Source organism: Rattus rattus, chromosome 17 (assembly GCF_011064425.1).
Source record: "Rattus rattus isolate New Zealand chromosome 17, Rrattus_CSIRO_v1, whole genome shotgun sequence".
Lineage (NCBI taxonomy): Eukaryota > Metazoa > Chordata > Mammalia > Rodentia > Muridae > Rattus > Rattus rattus.
In genome coordinates this window covers 16,552,732-16,565,523 of record NC_046170.1, presented here as the reverse complement: position 1 = coordinate 16,565,523, position 12,792 = coordinate 16,552,732, and the positions used below count along the sequence as shown (strand labels likewise).

The 12,792-nt window shown below is 48.8% G+C and overlaps 1 protein-coding gene and 1 non-coding gene across 4 annotated transcripts; both read left to right on the top strand.

Annotated features, from left to right (window-relative positions):
- The first annotated feature begins 2,799 nt into the window (after positions 1 to 2,799).
- Positions 2,800 to 2,908, top strand: LOC116886790. Its single transcript, XR_004386181.1, has one exon. It is a non-coding gene; the product is annotated as a U6 spliceosomal RNA (small nuclear RNA).
- Positions 2,909 to 4,054: 1,146 nt separating this feature from the next.
- On the top strand, positions 4,055 to 12,705 carry Ddx39a (DExD-box helicase 39A). 3 transcript variants are annotated; one of them, XM_032887559.1, is made up of 12 exons: positions 4,112 to 4,253; positions 8,789 to 9,000; positions 9,244 to 9,371; positions 10,019 to 10,111; positions 10,379 to 10,562; positions 10,909 to 10,969; positions 11,179 to 11,297; positions 11,674 to 11,805; positions 11,890 to 11,999; positions 12,083 to 12,227; positions 12,322 to 12,469; positions 12,559 to 12,705. In XM_032887559.1, exons 5-12 carry the CDS (start codon positions 10,533 to 10,535, stop codon positions 12,573 to 12,575), a joined length of 762 nt encoding a protein of 253 aa, XP_032743450.1. In that variant the 5' UTR covers positions 4,112 to 4,253; positions 8,789 to 9,000; positions 9,244 to 9,371; positions 10,019 to 10,111; positions 10,379 to 10,532; the 3' UTR covers positions 12,576 to 12,705. The 3 variants fall into 3 exon arrangements, with proteins under 3 accessions (XP_032743447.1, XP_032743450.1, XP_032743449.1); XM_032887558.1 differs by lacking the exon at positions 10,909 to 10,969 and adding an exon at positions 7,264 to 7,330; XM_032887556.1 differs by lacking the exon at positions 10,909 to 10,969 and having other exon boundaries at positions 4,055 to 4,253.
- Positions 12,706 to 12,792: the final 87 nt, after the last annotated feature.

Below are 12,792 nucleotides of genomic sequence, written 5' to 3'. Positions count from 1 at the left end.
TTCTTTCCTTAATGCATTATTGCCGACTCTGAGTTAATTATTAACTCAATCAAACCAAATGCACTTTTGGAGATAGGAGCTCACTGGATAGCCCAGGTTAACCTGGAATTTAAACTTCTCTTGCCTCAGCTTGCCAAGTGCTGCTATCACAGCCCTGAGTTAGGCACTGACAGCTCTCTTGCACAGGTCCTTGAGAATAACACAGGTGTCATTGTTCCATTTCCTGTTTGGGGGCATCTGTGCAGGTTGGGGTATTCTTTAAGCTATTTTATTGCTTTTTTATTTTTATTTTTATGGTTATTGGCCTCAGACTGTGCTTCCCCACCCCTGGAACAGTGCCCCGGGGCTTCCCTAAGGCCCAACACCTCCCCAGTGACAGCGTGGGGTAAGCTCAGTCACCTCCTGTGTTCTGCCTCCTCGAGTGGTCGAGCCGTGTGTCAGAGTGGACATGGGACCCATAACCCTACATCTATGTAGTTTTTCAGAGAATTAAAGGTTTCAGACTAGACTGGGGTATATGAAACCTTATCTCAAAAAATCAAAACCATAGCCGGTGGGGGTAGCTCACGCCATTTGTCACTGGGTAGGTAGAGCCAGTCAAGCCGATTTCTGAGTTCCAGGACAGCTAGGGCTACACAGAGAAACCCTGTCCTGGGGCGGGGTGGGATGGGGTGGAGGGAAGCAAAACCAGGACTGGAGAGTTGGCTCAATGGTTAGAGGCAGCTCACAATTGTCTGTAACCCCAGTTCCAGGGGATCCGGTGCCATCTTCTGACCTCTGGGGCTACCGCACATGCATACATGCAGGCAAAAGGCTCATAGACAGAGTATTTTTTAAAATCTAAAGAGCAAACCCCCAAAACAAATCATACCAAAACAATGACTGGGGCTGTAGTCAGTGGTAGAGGGCTTGTCTGGCACATATACAGCCCTGAGTCCATCTCAGTCCACCAAATAAGAAACACCAAAACCCTGCGAATTACAAAGCACCTGACCTAGCTGCCCGGGCAAGGCACACCAGCCATCCCAGAACCTGAAGGGCTGAGGCAGGAAGATGGTGACTTCAGGGTAGCCTGGGCAGCTGAGTGATCTAGAACAAAGTATGCTGAGTACAGTGGCACTCACCTTTAACTCCAGCACTTGGAAGGCAGGGGCAGGCAGATCTCTGAGTTCAAGGCCAGCCTGATCTACATAATGATTTCCAAGCCAGCCAGAGCTACATGGTGAGATCCTGTCTCAATAAACAAACAAAAAATGAAAATAAAGGGCCAGTGAGACGCTGCTGCTGCTGCCAAGCCTGAAGGACCCGAGTGTGATCTTCAGGGATCGCTGGCCTCCATTGCAGATACATACGTGGCAGCAAAGAAGTGTGAAAAGTAAGACGTTCCCCTGTGTGTGCCGCCATGCTCCCCACACGATGAGAACAGATTAAGCCTCTGGAAATGGTAGCGAGCCCCCAACGAAATGCTTTCTTTTATGAGTTGCCATGGTCATAACTAAGAGTGATTTCAGCTCTGTAGGGATGGAATCCAGACCTGTTTGGGCAGTTTGTTGGTTTTTGTTTTGTTTTGTTTTGTTTTGTTTTGTGTGTTTGTTTTGTGTGTGTGTGTGTGTGTGTGTGTGTGTGTGTGTGTGTGTGTGTGTGTGTGTGTTTTGAGACACAGTCTCTCTTTGTAGCCCTGGCTATCCTGGACTTTACTGTATAGACCAGGCTAGCCTCAGACTCAAAGCATTCTGCCTGTCTCTGACTATACTTTGTAGACTAGGCTGGTTGGATGCATAGAGTTCTCTGCTTCTGGAGAACTGGGATTAAAGGTGTGGCCACCATGACTATTTTTTTGTTTTATTTTGTTTTTTGAGACAGAGTCTCACTATGTAACCCTGGCTGTTTTAGAACTCACTCTACAGACCAAGCTGGAATTATATTCAAAGACCAGCCTCCCTCTGCCTACGAAGTGCTAGAATTCAAAAATCAAAACAAAACAAGAACAAACAAAACAAAACCAAAAACCCAACACTTTTTTCAATCTTAGATTGGAACATAACAAGGTTGGAGAAATGGCTCAGTGGTTAAGAGCACTGGCTGCTCTTCCAGAGGTCCTGAGTTCAAGTCCCAGCAACCACATGGTGGCTCACAACCATCTGTGATGAGATCTGATGCCCTCTTCTGGTGTCTCTGGACAGCTACAGTGTACTCATATACATAAAAATAAAAAAGAAACTGAGATTGGAACATAGGCCTTGTGCATCCTATGTTAGTGCTTTGCCACTGAGTTACACCCTAGCTCTTGTTAACCTTTTTGTTAATTACAGGCAAGTGAGGTGGTGTTGCATGGCTTTAATCCCAGCACTCAAGAGGCAGAGGCAGGCAGATCTCCATGAGTTTGAGGCCAGTCTGGTCTACAGAGTAAGTTACAGGGTGACAGGACTACACAGAGAAACCCTGTTAGGAAAAAACAAACCAACAAATTTTGTTCACTACTGTCGAGCCAGGCTGTGTAGTGCTCTCCTGTGCTCCCAGCTACTAGTTGTAAGAATTATGTTTTGTAGGGCTGGAGAGATGGCTCAGCGGTTAAGAGCACCGACTTTTCCAGAGGTCATGAGTTCAATTCCCAGCAACCACATGGTGGCTCACAACCATCTGTAAAGAGATCTGATGCCCTCTTCTGGTGTGTCTGAAGACAGGCTACAGTGTACTTATATATAATAAATGAATAAATCTTAAAAAAAAAAAAGATAAAAAAAAAGAAAATGCTGTCTTAAAAAAAAAAAGAATTATGTTTGTAGAAAGAAAGAAAGAGTGCTCGCTTCGGCAGCACATATACTAAAGTTGGAACAATACAGAGAAGATTAGCATGGTCCCTGCACAAGGAGTGAAGCGTTCCATATAAAAAAAGAAAAAGGAAGGAAGGAAGGGAGGAAGGAAGGGTGACTAGTTAGCACTAACAGCTAGAGTAAGTTTTATCTGGCAGGTGGCCTCTCGGTACCGTGATCAAGACAGTGTAGGTAGATTGTGTTTCAGGCTGGGGTTTTTGTAGCTAAGGATGGGAAAGGAGAGGAGGGTTTCATAGGGGCAGAATGGGGATTAACTGTTTTCCTTAGACACAGTCTTTTTGTATCACCAGATATCTGGGTGCTTTGCTTCTGCACTCCTCATAGCAGGCTTTCTGGAGCTCTGAGCTCAGTTTGTGACCTGGGCTTGTCTGTTTGTTTTGGTGGTGTTACAACGTAGGGGTTAAAAAGAAACGACTAAAAACAAACAAAAACGTTTAAAAAATTGGGCTAGGCCGTGATGCCACAAGTCTGCCTTTAAATCACAACACACAGACGGCAGACAGAGGCAGGTGATCTCTGAGGTCAAGTCCAGCCTGGTTCACAGAGCAAGTTCCAGGACAGCCAGGGCTACCCAGAGAAACCGTCTCAAAAATCAAAGTATTGGATCTGGAGTATTTTCAACTGTGAGGCTGGCACACTTCCCCCAATAAGTAAAAAGAAACGTAAGATTAAGACTTTTACCAAAGTAGCAGCTTTCGTTTATGTGAACCTAACAAATTACTCTTTTAGTTTCAATCTCTCCATCCTCAAAGCCCTTTCTGAGCTTCTGCAGGTGAGTCAGTGGATTGAAATGTGGGAGCCAGGGCTTCCCTAGGTGCAGCAGCACATAGCACACAGGCACAGCACACCTTTAATCACAGCACTCACACCTTTAATCACACGGAGGAAGAGGCAGGCAGATCTCTGAGTTTGAGGCCAGCCTGGTCACAGATGGAGGAGTTCCCGGACAGCAGAGGTACTCAGGGAAACTATCTCGAAAAGGTACAACCAACCAAAAGAGTCAGGGGTTCTACACCAGCCAGGAAAGGGACACTTTAAAAGGGTGGGGCACATACAAGAGCGACTAAGGTGCGGTTGCCAGTACTAAATGTGGCAGCGTCCACTCAGGCCCTCAATTCATCGCACGTGACTGAGCGGGATCGCTGATTGGCCCACTCCCCCCTCGGACACGCCCACTCTACGACTGCCCAATGAACACGAAGCTCTAGGTACGCCCTCTTTCACCCTTTTCACCAATAGCCGGCCGACAGCGTCCTTATAATCCAACCATCATTTCCTCCTCTGTTGAGTGATAAACCAGCTGTCCAGTGAGCAAGACCAGAGTTGGGCTCAAGGAAGGAAGCGTTGTAGCTCGCGTCCAGGGGCGCGGCGTGTACGGGTGGCTCTCTTCGCAGCTCGCGGAGGCGAACCGGGCGACAGGTAAGTGGCCGGTCCCGAGGCCCGGGCTGCGGTGCGGGGCTGTGGGTTCGCCGAAAGGGACGCCGCGGAGCGCGGTGCAGTGGGAAAAGTGGGCGCGCGGCGGCGGGACGGTTAGGCACCCCACTGGAGCCGGCGGCCGTTGGGTTCCAGTAAGCATGCGCCAGGGGCGGGCCGGCCGTTAGTGCGTCGGCTTCCGGGATCGGTGTCATGGCGGCTCTCGGAGGCCCGCATGTGTACCGTGGTGGGTTTGAGGCACGGGGCGGCTCCAGGCTGCGTTTTCGGTCGCGGGGAGAGGACCCAGGCTTTCTGGGCAGATGCCCCGAGTCTGCACTCACCTGCTTCCCGTCTTGCTCCGCCGCTCTCCCAGGAGATTCACCTTCAGACTCCGAAGCGGAAAGCCGGTGTGGCGGCCCTTAGGCCATTCACCGGGTGTCGTTTTCCCGGTGTGAGGCCGGTTCAGCCAGTTGCATCTCGTCTTCCTGGGCCTGTTTGAAACTTTAGGTCTGTGACAGCCTGGGTTCAGTTATTTCATTTTCCTGATTGAACGAAGGCCTGACGTATTTGGAGGCATACATTCCGAGGTGCACCTCAGCTAGTTCCCGGAACCTTTTGTGTATCTCGTTTCTTGAGACAAGATCTCTTTACATAATTCTGGCCGTTCTTGAACTTTCTCTGAAGAGCAGGTCGGGCTCGAACTTACCGAGATCCACAAGCCTCGGTTCCCGGAACGCTGGTATTAAAGGCGGGTGCCACTATGCCGGGCTTCACATTTATCTTTTAACCAGCACAATAAGTGTTTTTTAAACAATACTGCCTAAAAACAGAGTACACATCTGAGAGGCCCTAAGATAGGTTCTCCTGAAATCGAGGCTGTCCTTGTCGTTTTTTATTTAGGCGTATATATGTGAATGAACACCTGTGGTGTGCAGGTGCTCTTGGATACCGGAAGTACTGTCCCTGGAGTTAGAGGGTTGTTGTGAACTGAGAAACCTAACTCAGGTCGTCTGAAAGAGCATTAAGCACTCTTAAAGCACCCCCTTGCCTGGCCAGTCTTAGAACTTAACTTCTAAGGTTTTTGTTGTTGTTATTGAGACAAGATCTCTCACTATGTAGCCCTGGCTGGCCTGGAACTCAGAGTTCTGCCTGTCCCTGTCTCAGACATTTAAAAAAAATTTTTTAATATATTCTAGCATTTGGGAACTAGAGACAGGATCTGGAATTCAAGACTAGCCTCAGCTACATAGCAAGTTTGAGGGGCTGCAGGAAACCCAATTTCAAATAAAAATAGGTAGTACATCTTGGGCCATTCAAGTGTGATTCTTTTCTCCTCAGGAATGGCTTTGAGCTCTTCAGCATCTCCTCTCCTCTACTTCAGCTCCCCCCACAGCTGATCACCTTTTAGCGGACTGGTTTCTCCCTGCTGCCGTTCTTTTTTTTTTTTTTTTTTTTAACACTTTTTTTTTTTTTTTTTTTTTTTTTTTTTTTTTTATTTATATTGTAGCTGTCTTCAGACACCAGAAGAGAGCATCAAATCCCATTACAGATGGTTGTGAGCCACCATGTGATTGCTGGGAGTTGAACTCAGGACCTCTCGAAGAGCTGTCAGTGCTCTTAACCGCTGAGCCATCTCACCAGCCCCCTGCTGCCGTTCTTATCTCCACTTGAGCAAATTCTTAATGAATCACTCAATTCCAAGCCTAGTTAGCAGTTCTCCACGACTTAGCAATTTAGCTACACAGGCCCTGGGCCTGCCCAGCTCTCCTGTCCTCTCCTAGCTGTCTCTGCTTTAAACCTTTGCTGGGGTGTAGTGCTTTAATACCTAGTTAAAGCATTTTTTACTTTGTGTCTGTGTAGGGGTGTGTGCATGTTGATCAGAGGACAATTTGTCAGTTTTCTTCACTATGTGGATTTGGGGGACTCACAACACAGTGACAAGCCAGATATGATTTAGCTGGAGTATGCTCCCTCTGTCTGCTGTGAGAGTTGTGTAGTGCATAGGGTCAGTGGACATGGAGTAGGCTGTTGGTGTAATCCAGACAAAACAGTGTTAATCCAAATGACATCATGTGATAGTATATGCATTTTTACATCTGTGGCATCAGTACAATCAACTGAAACATAAGCCCTTTTTTTTTTTTTTTTTTTTTAAAGATTTATTTATTCATTTATTATATATAAGTACACTGTAGCTGTCTTCAGACACACCAGAAGAGGGCATCAGATCTCATTACAGATGGTTGTGAGCCACCATGTGGTTGCTGGGAATTGAACTCAGGACCTCTGGAAGAGCAGTCAGTGCTCTTAACTGCTGAGCCATCTCTCCAGCCCGAAACATAAGCCCTTTAAGAAAGAAAACCTTTTGGTCCCCAGCTCCGAAAAAAAGAAAAAGAAAGAAAACCTTCTGGTGGGCTAGAGAGAGACCGATTAAGAGCACATGATCTTTCAGAGCACCAGGGTTCAATTCACATGATCTCATATTGTTTGGGTGTAAAGGGAATGCAGCATTTATTTCCATTGCATTGTTGGTGAGTGTCGAGAATGGTAGATTGAAGGAATCAGAAAGGAAAAGGCCAGGTAATGCTGTCTGAACCTATATATAGAAAATGCTCAGAAAAGACTAGTCTGCAGAGGCCAGAAACAGATTGTTTCTGGGAGTTAGGCAATGGCTGTAGGCTACTTTGTGGGTTTGGGTGTGGAGTTCAGGGTTTTTCACATGCTAGGCATTTGTGGCTGAGCCACACCCTAGGCCAGGGGCCTTTTTTTTTTTTTTTTTTTTAAGATTTATTTATTTTGCTTATGTAAGTGTTTTGTCTGAATGCATTTATATTCAAAGGGCATGCTTCCTGGTCAGAAGGTCAGAAGAAGACTTTGGGTCTCTTTGGAACTGGAGTTATGGACAGTTGTGAACCATCATGTGGATGCTGGGAATTGAACCCTGGTGCTCTGAATGAAAATGTGCTCTTAATCAGCCATCTCTTTAGGCTATCCAGAAGGTTTTCTTTTTTTAAAGGTGGTGAACTATGTTAGAGTTAATTGTGCGAGCGTGTTTGTGACTCCTGAATTGTGTACTTTGACTGGTGAGTTGTATAGCTTATGACTGTTTTAGTAAAGCTGTTCTGATTTTAAAGAAAGAAACAAAAGGTCACTTCAACTTGGGGCCAGCATGGTCACTTCTCTGTGAGAAGTGGCTAGGTAGACCTGACTGGATTTGGTAAGTGCAATTTACTGGGTAAGATTTGTTGGTCAGTCAAGTCTGCCCGAGAATGGAATCATTGTTTTTGAGATGGGGGATGTAGCCCCTTGGGGTGAAAACAAAAAGCTTTGCTGTATATAGGCCTCTTGAATTTAGCTTGTAAGGCCATGGGCAAGCAGCTGCTCACAGTTCTACAGTGGAAAAGGCATATGACTGTAGACAGTTGGGGAAACTGAACATAGAAATGGTTGAGTATCATTGGGTAAAGTTGTGGAGGGATGTATAAGGAGTGGGTCCTACTGTGTTAGCATCTGACCTCAAGGAGATGGAACTATTTCTGTAGGCTAGGAGAGACAAGAGGCAAGCCTGGCTGGTGTATGCCTTGTATGTACTTGGTGTGTAAGAGATTAATAAAGCGAGGGCTGACTGTCTCCTGCAAATTCCACTTAGCATCTCAACTGGCTGGCTTTCTTGCTGGCCTGGCCCAGTGGGAATCCTCTTCTTAAAAGCTCTTAATGATTCCCCTGTGTAGACCACAAATAGCAAGGGAGGCTGACTGGGCATGGTAAGGAAATTGCTGCTTTTTTTTTTTTTTTTTTTTTTTTTTTTCCTTGAGCTGGGGACCAACAGGGCCTTGCACTTGCTAGGCAAGCGCTCTACCATTGAGCTAAATCCCCAATCCCTTTGCTGCTTTTCTTGACCACCACCCCTTTCTCAGCAGCGAGGCAGATACAACTTCAGGTCCATGCTGTGGGTTCCAGGAGCTCCTTGGGAGGGTGGTCTGAGAAACCTTATCAGTGCCAAAACTTCAATGCCAGGGAGGACACATTAGCCAGGAGAAGTAATGTCAACCTGTAACTGCCATTTCTGGACCAGCCAGGACTATTGGGGCTATCTAAAAAATTCTTGTGTGTGCAGACTTGAGAATAGGGAATCCTTCCAGTGGAGGTTCTGATCAGATGAAGTATGGGGAAGTGAGCAGGATCCGGGCCATGAAGACTATAGTGAAGAATCTGGTATCACATGATCACTTATTTGAGTTGGGATAGAACCTGGTAGATAAGTGATCTATCACTGAGCCACATCCCCATTTGTAATATGAAATTGGTATTTCACTGTAGACCTTAGGATGCTTGAGGTGGGAGGCAGAATGGGGCTTTGCTGCTGAGAGAATGGTGACAAAGGACAGTAGGCTTAAGTGGGAAGTCCTGTACACCATTGAGCTGCCTGTTTCCAGGGCTTGACCCTGCAAACCCCTTACCTTACCTGCCTTCTCTACCAAGTGGGTTTTTCTGCATGCTTCTCAGATGCATTTCTGCCTTCCCCTCTCTTCTGTTCTCAGTGACATGGCAGAACAGGATGTGGAAAATGAGCTTTTGGATTATGATGAAGATGAAGAGCCCCAGGTACCCCAGGAGAGCACTCCAGCTCCCCCGAAGAAAGATGTCAAAGGATCTTATGTCTCCATCCACAGTTCTGGCTTCCGGGACTTTCTGCTGAAGCCAGAGCTCCTGAGAGCTATAGTTGACTGTGGCTTTGAACATCCTTCAGAGGGTATGCTACTCTGGTGCCACCCCTTTATGCCCTCTTCCCAGAGTTAATCCTGTCCATCCTGAGCTTCTGCTGTGCTTCTCCTGTGCCTTAAATAGGGGGTATGCCCTCCCCATGAGTCAGTTATATCAGCAGCCTCTGTGCAAGCAAATGGTTGGGGCCTGGCTCTTCTGACCTTCTCTGGCTGAGGAGTGTGCAGAGAGGCAGCAGCCAGTTTCTTAACTCATACACTTTTTTCTTCCTTAGTCCAGCATGAGTGTATTCCCCAGGCCATTCTGGGTATGGATGTCCTGTGCCAAGCCAAGTCTGGGATGGGCAAGACAGCTGTGTTTGTGCTGGCCACCCTGCAGCAGATTGAACCCATCAATGGCCAGGTAAATGTGGGCTCTTTTCTGGGCTAGAGTTACCATGTGACAGTGTAGCCTTGGGTCTCTCTCATGAAACGGTTTCCATTTTCTCTTTGTGGGCTTTTGAAGTTAACCTGGGAAGTGAAATTATGCCTGCTGCAGTCGTTGTTGGCTGGTCTTACAGGTGTTCTAATACCACCATTATAGATAAATGGTAGGGTCTCATGCTGGACTCCAGGATAGGAAACCCGGGGTGGGGGTGGGCGGTGATAAGTCATGTTGTGGTGGGCTGGAGTGTGGCTCCATGGTAGAGCTCTTGGGTGGCCTGAGTGAGGCTTTGGTTTGTGTTCTTGGGTGGGTGTCTGCTTGTTTTTTCAGGGTCTGACAAGAGCATGAGGATTTAGGGAAGGGCTATGCTGTGGGTGGTCAAGAAGACATGGCAGCCTGAGGTAACCCTTTTATCTAGGGTCAGTGCTGCCATTTTCTGTTCCTGGCTTACTGGGGGAGACAGGCCTCAGTAGCCATGAGGAGAATAGGTTAGGGTAAGGAGAAGTGGAGATGTTTGGGCTTCAAATGGCTTGTGGGAAAGGAACTATTGTAATAGGTTGCTGTGGGTTTGGTAGGGTGATGTGGATTCTGGGAAAGAAGACCTGTGTTTGTTGCCCACTCTGCAGGTATCAGTACTGGTCATGTGCCACACAAGGGAGCTGGCCTTCCAGATCAGCAAGGAGTATGAGCGCTTCTCGAAGTACATGCCCAGTGTCAAGGTAAGCCTCCTCAGGTTCTGTGTTGGGTACCATGTGGCCTTCTGGAGCCATGCTGGCCTCAAGCAGCATTCATCAATCTTGAGGTTTGTGGTAACTTACGTTCCTTATAAGCCTGATGAGTTATGCCCAGCCCCACAGGCTTGTGCTGGTCCCACATACCTCAGCCTTGCACCTGCTCTTCAGTCTCCCCTGGGTTCTGAGGGAGTAGGGCTGGAGTGTCAGGTTCCCTCAGGATGGATAGAAACAGCTTTCTTTCTGTCCCCATAGGTATCTGTGTTCTTTGGAGGCCTCTCCATTAAGAAAGATGAAGATGTGTTAAAGAAGAACTGTCCCCATGTTGTGGTGGGGACACCAGGCCGGATCCTGGCCCTCGTGCGGAGCAGGAGCCTCAACCTGAGGAATGTGAAGCACTTTGTGCTAGATGAATGTGACAAGATGCTGGAACAGCTGGGTGAGCATCCTACTGGCCTGACCAGCTGCTTTCCCACTCACAGAGTCACAGCCATTTTCTAGGGGGCCTGATGGGGCAGGCAGTGGCTCTCATAGTGGGTCACATGGGTGGCCAGAACTCAAGGCTCCTAGGAGAAGCCTAAGGGAACAGAGTATGTGCTGCTTCTGAACCCAAGTTGGTTGGGACCATAGGCCCCATGAGCTGCCATCCCTTTAGGACATGTAGGCACACCCAGGGAATCTAGAGGAGTAGAGTGGCCTCTGCCACCCACTAGGGGCTGGGAGAGATGGGCATGTGTCCTGGGAAGCAGCTGCAGCTCTCACGCCAGTGGCTGTCTCTGCCTCAGGCTCCCTTTCCTGAAGCGTGGCTCAAGGCGCACTGGCAGGGCCGCTCCATGCTGGCAGCGAGTAAGTGGACCGCAGCTCCTCCCATGCCTGCGCTCCCGCCCATCCGAGCCCAGCCCCTCAGGCAGTGGGGACACCCTTGGGCCCACTCCACCGCGGCTATGGTGCCAATGTTGTCTGGCCCAGGTTGGGAAGGGCTGGTTCCTCTCTGGTGTGGGTCTGCTCAGTCAAACAAGACATTCAGGCTTGCTATTTGTTGGCGTCCCCTCCAGACATGCGCCGGGATGTACAGGAGATCTTTCGTCTGACACCCCATGAGAAGCAATGTATGATGTTCAGCGCCACCCTGAGCAAGGAGATCCGGCCAGTCTGCAGGAAGTTCATGCAGGATGTGAGTAGGGTGACGCCCCAGCTGGCTGCCTGCCTGCCCACCGTGGCCAACACCTCAGCGCAGCAGCTTTGGCCTTCCCTGAGGGCTGGGCCACTCTGCGACAAGCACACTGCTCTCATGGCCTGGAGGATGCTAGGAGGCTTCGCTGGCCTCCTTCCTTCCCCTGGTTTGTCAAACTGGGAGCTGAGTGGTCCACACCTGAGCCAGAGGCAGAGCTTACATCCGGCTTTTGGGAGAGAATTGTTTACTGAGGTTGGGTGCAACAGGCCCTCTGGGAATCATCAATACAGAGGAGCTGCTCCCCGGACGGTGCCGGGCACATGAGACGTCCAGAAGTGAGCCCTACTCGCCCCTTCCTGCTTCCCTTCCCACACAGCCTATGGAGGTGTTTGTGGACGACGAGACCAAGCTCACACTGCATGGGCTGCAGCAGTATTACGTCAAACTCAAGGACAGTGAGAAGAATCGTAAACTCTTCGACCTCCTTGACGTGCTAGAGTTTAACCAGGTGATGCTTCTTGACTACACCCACGATTCGGGCCTGTGGGGGTGATTATCCATTGGCCTAAACACCATTACCATTCTTCTTCAGGTGGTGATCTTTGTCAAGTCTGTGCAGCGCTGCATGGCCCTGGCCCAGCTCCTAGTGGAACAGAATTTTCCGGCTATCGCTATTCACAGAGGCATGGCCCAGGAGGAGCGGTGAGTGCTTGATGTCCACTCGGGGTCACGGGTACTCACACCTAGGACTCAGGTTTAATACCTCTGCTTGTCTCCCACTCTAGCCTGTCCCGATACCAGCAGTTCAAGGACTTCCAGCGTCGCATCCTAGTGGCTACTAATCTGTTTGGCAGAGGCATGGACATTGAGAGAGTCAACATCGTCTTCAACTATGACATGCCAGAGGACTCGGATACCTACCTGCACCGAGTGAGTGCTTCCTCCCAGCATGTGTGGGCTCAGGGTCTCCCTCACTCCTCCTCGGATCCTAAGGAGTACCTGTCTCCTGACACCATCTCTGCAGGTGGCTCGTGCTGGTCGCTTTGGTACCAAGGGTCTGGCAGTCACTTTTGTGTCAGATGAGAATGATGCCAAAATCCTTAATGACGTTCAGGACCGGTTTGAAGTGAATGTGGCTGAGCTTCCAGAAGAAATAGATATCTCCACATACAGTGAGTGCCTGGGGCCACTCCGGGAGGAGCTGCTGGGTTTCAGGAGCAAACCTCTAGCTGTCCTAACTGCGACTTTCTTGTCTTTACAGTTGAGCAGAGCCGGTAACCATGTGTGTAGCCAGGCACGTGGCTTTCTCTCCTGCTGCTTCAGATCCTCCTCCTAGGTGGCAATTGGCGGCCTCTCTTTTTATTGTTCCAAAGCTTTAGCTATGTTAAGAATAAACTTTTATTGTGAATGCCTGGCTCCAGCCCCATCTTTCTTTTCGCCAATATCTCATGGAGTGAGACAACATCTCAAGTCGGCAAACCTCTCCACCAGCAAG

What these genes read in the sequence shown, in the direction of transcription:
- Ddx39a (XM_032887556.1), top strand. Translation starts at nt 8,793, where the DNA reads ATGGCAGAACAGGATGTGGAAAATGAGCTTTTGGATTATGATGAAGAT. An exon ending in CAAGATGCTGGAACAGCTGG is followed by an intron (nt 10,563 to 11,178) that starts GTGAGCATCCTA and finishes CGTCCCCTCCAG; the next exon opens with ACATGCGCCGGGATGTACAG. An exon ending in GGCATGGCCCAGGAGGAGCG is followed by an intron (nt 12,000 to 12,082) that starts GTGAGTGCTTGA and finishes CTCCCACTCTAG; the next exon opens with CCTGTCCCGATACCAGCAGT.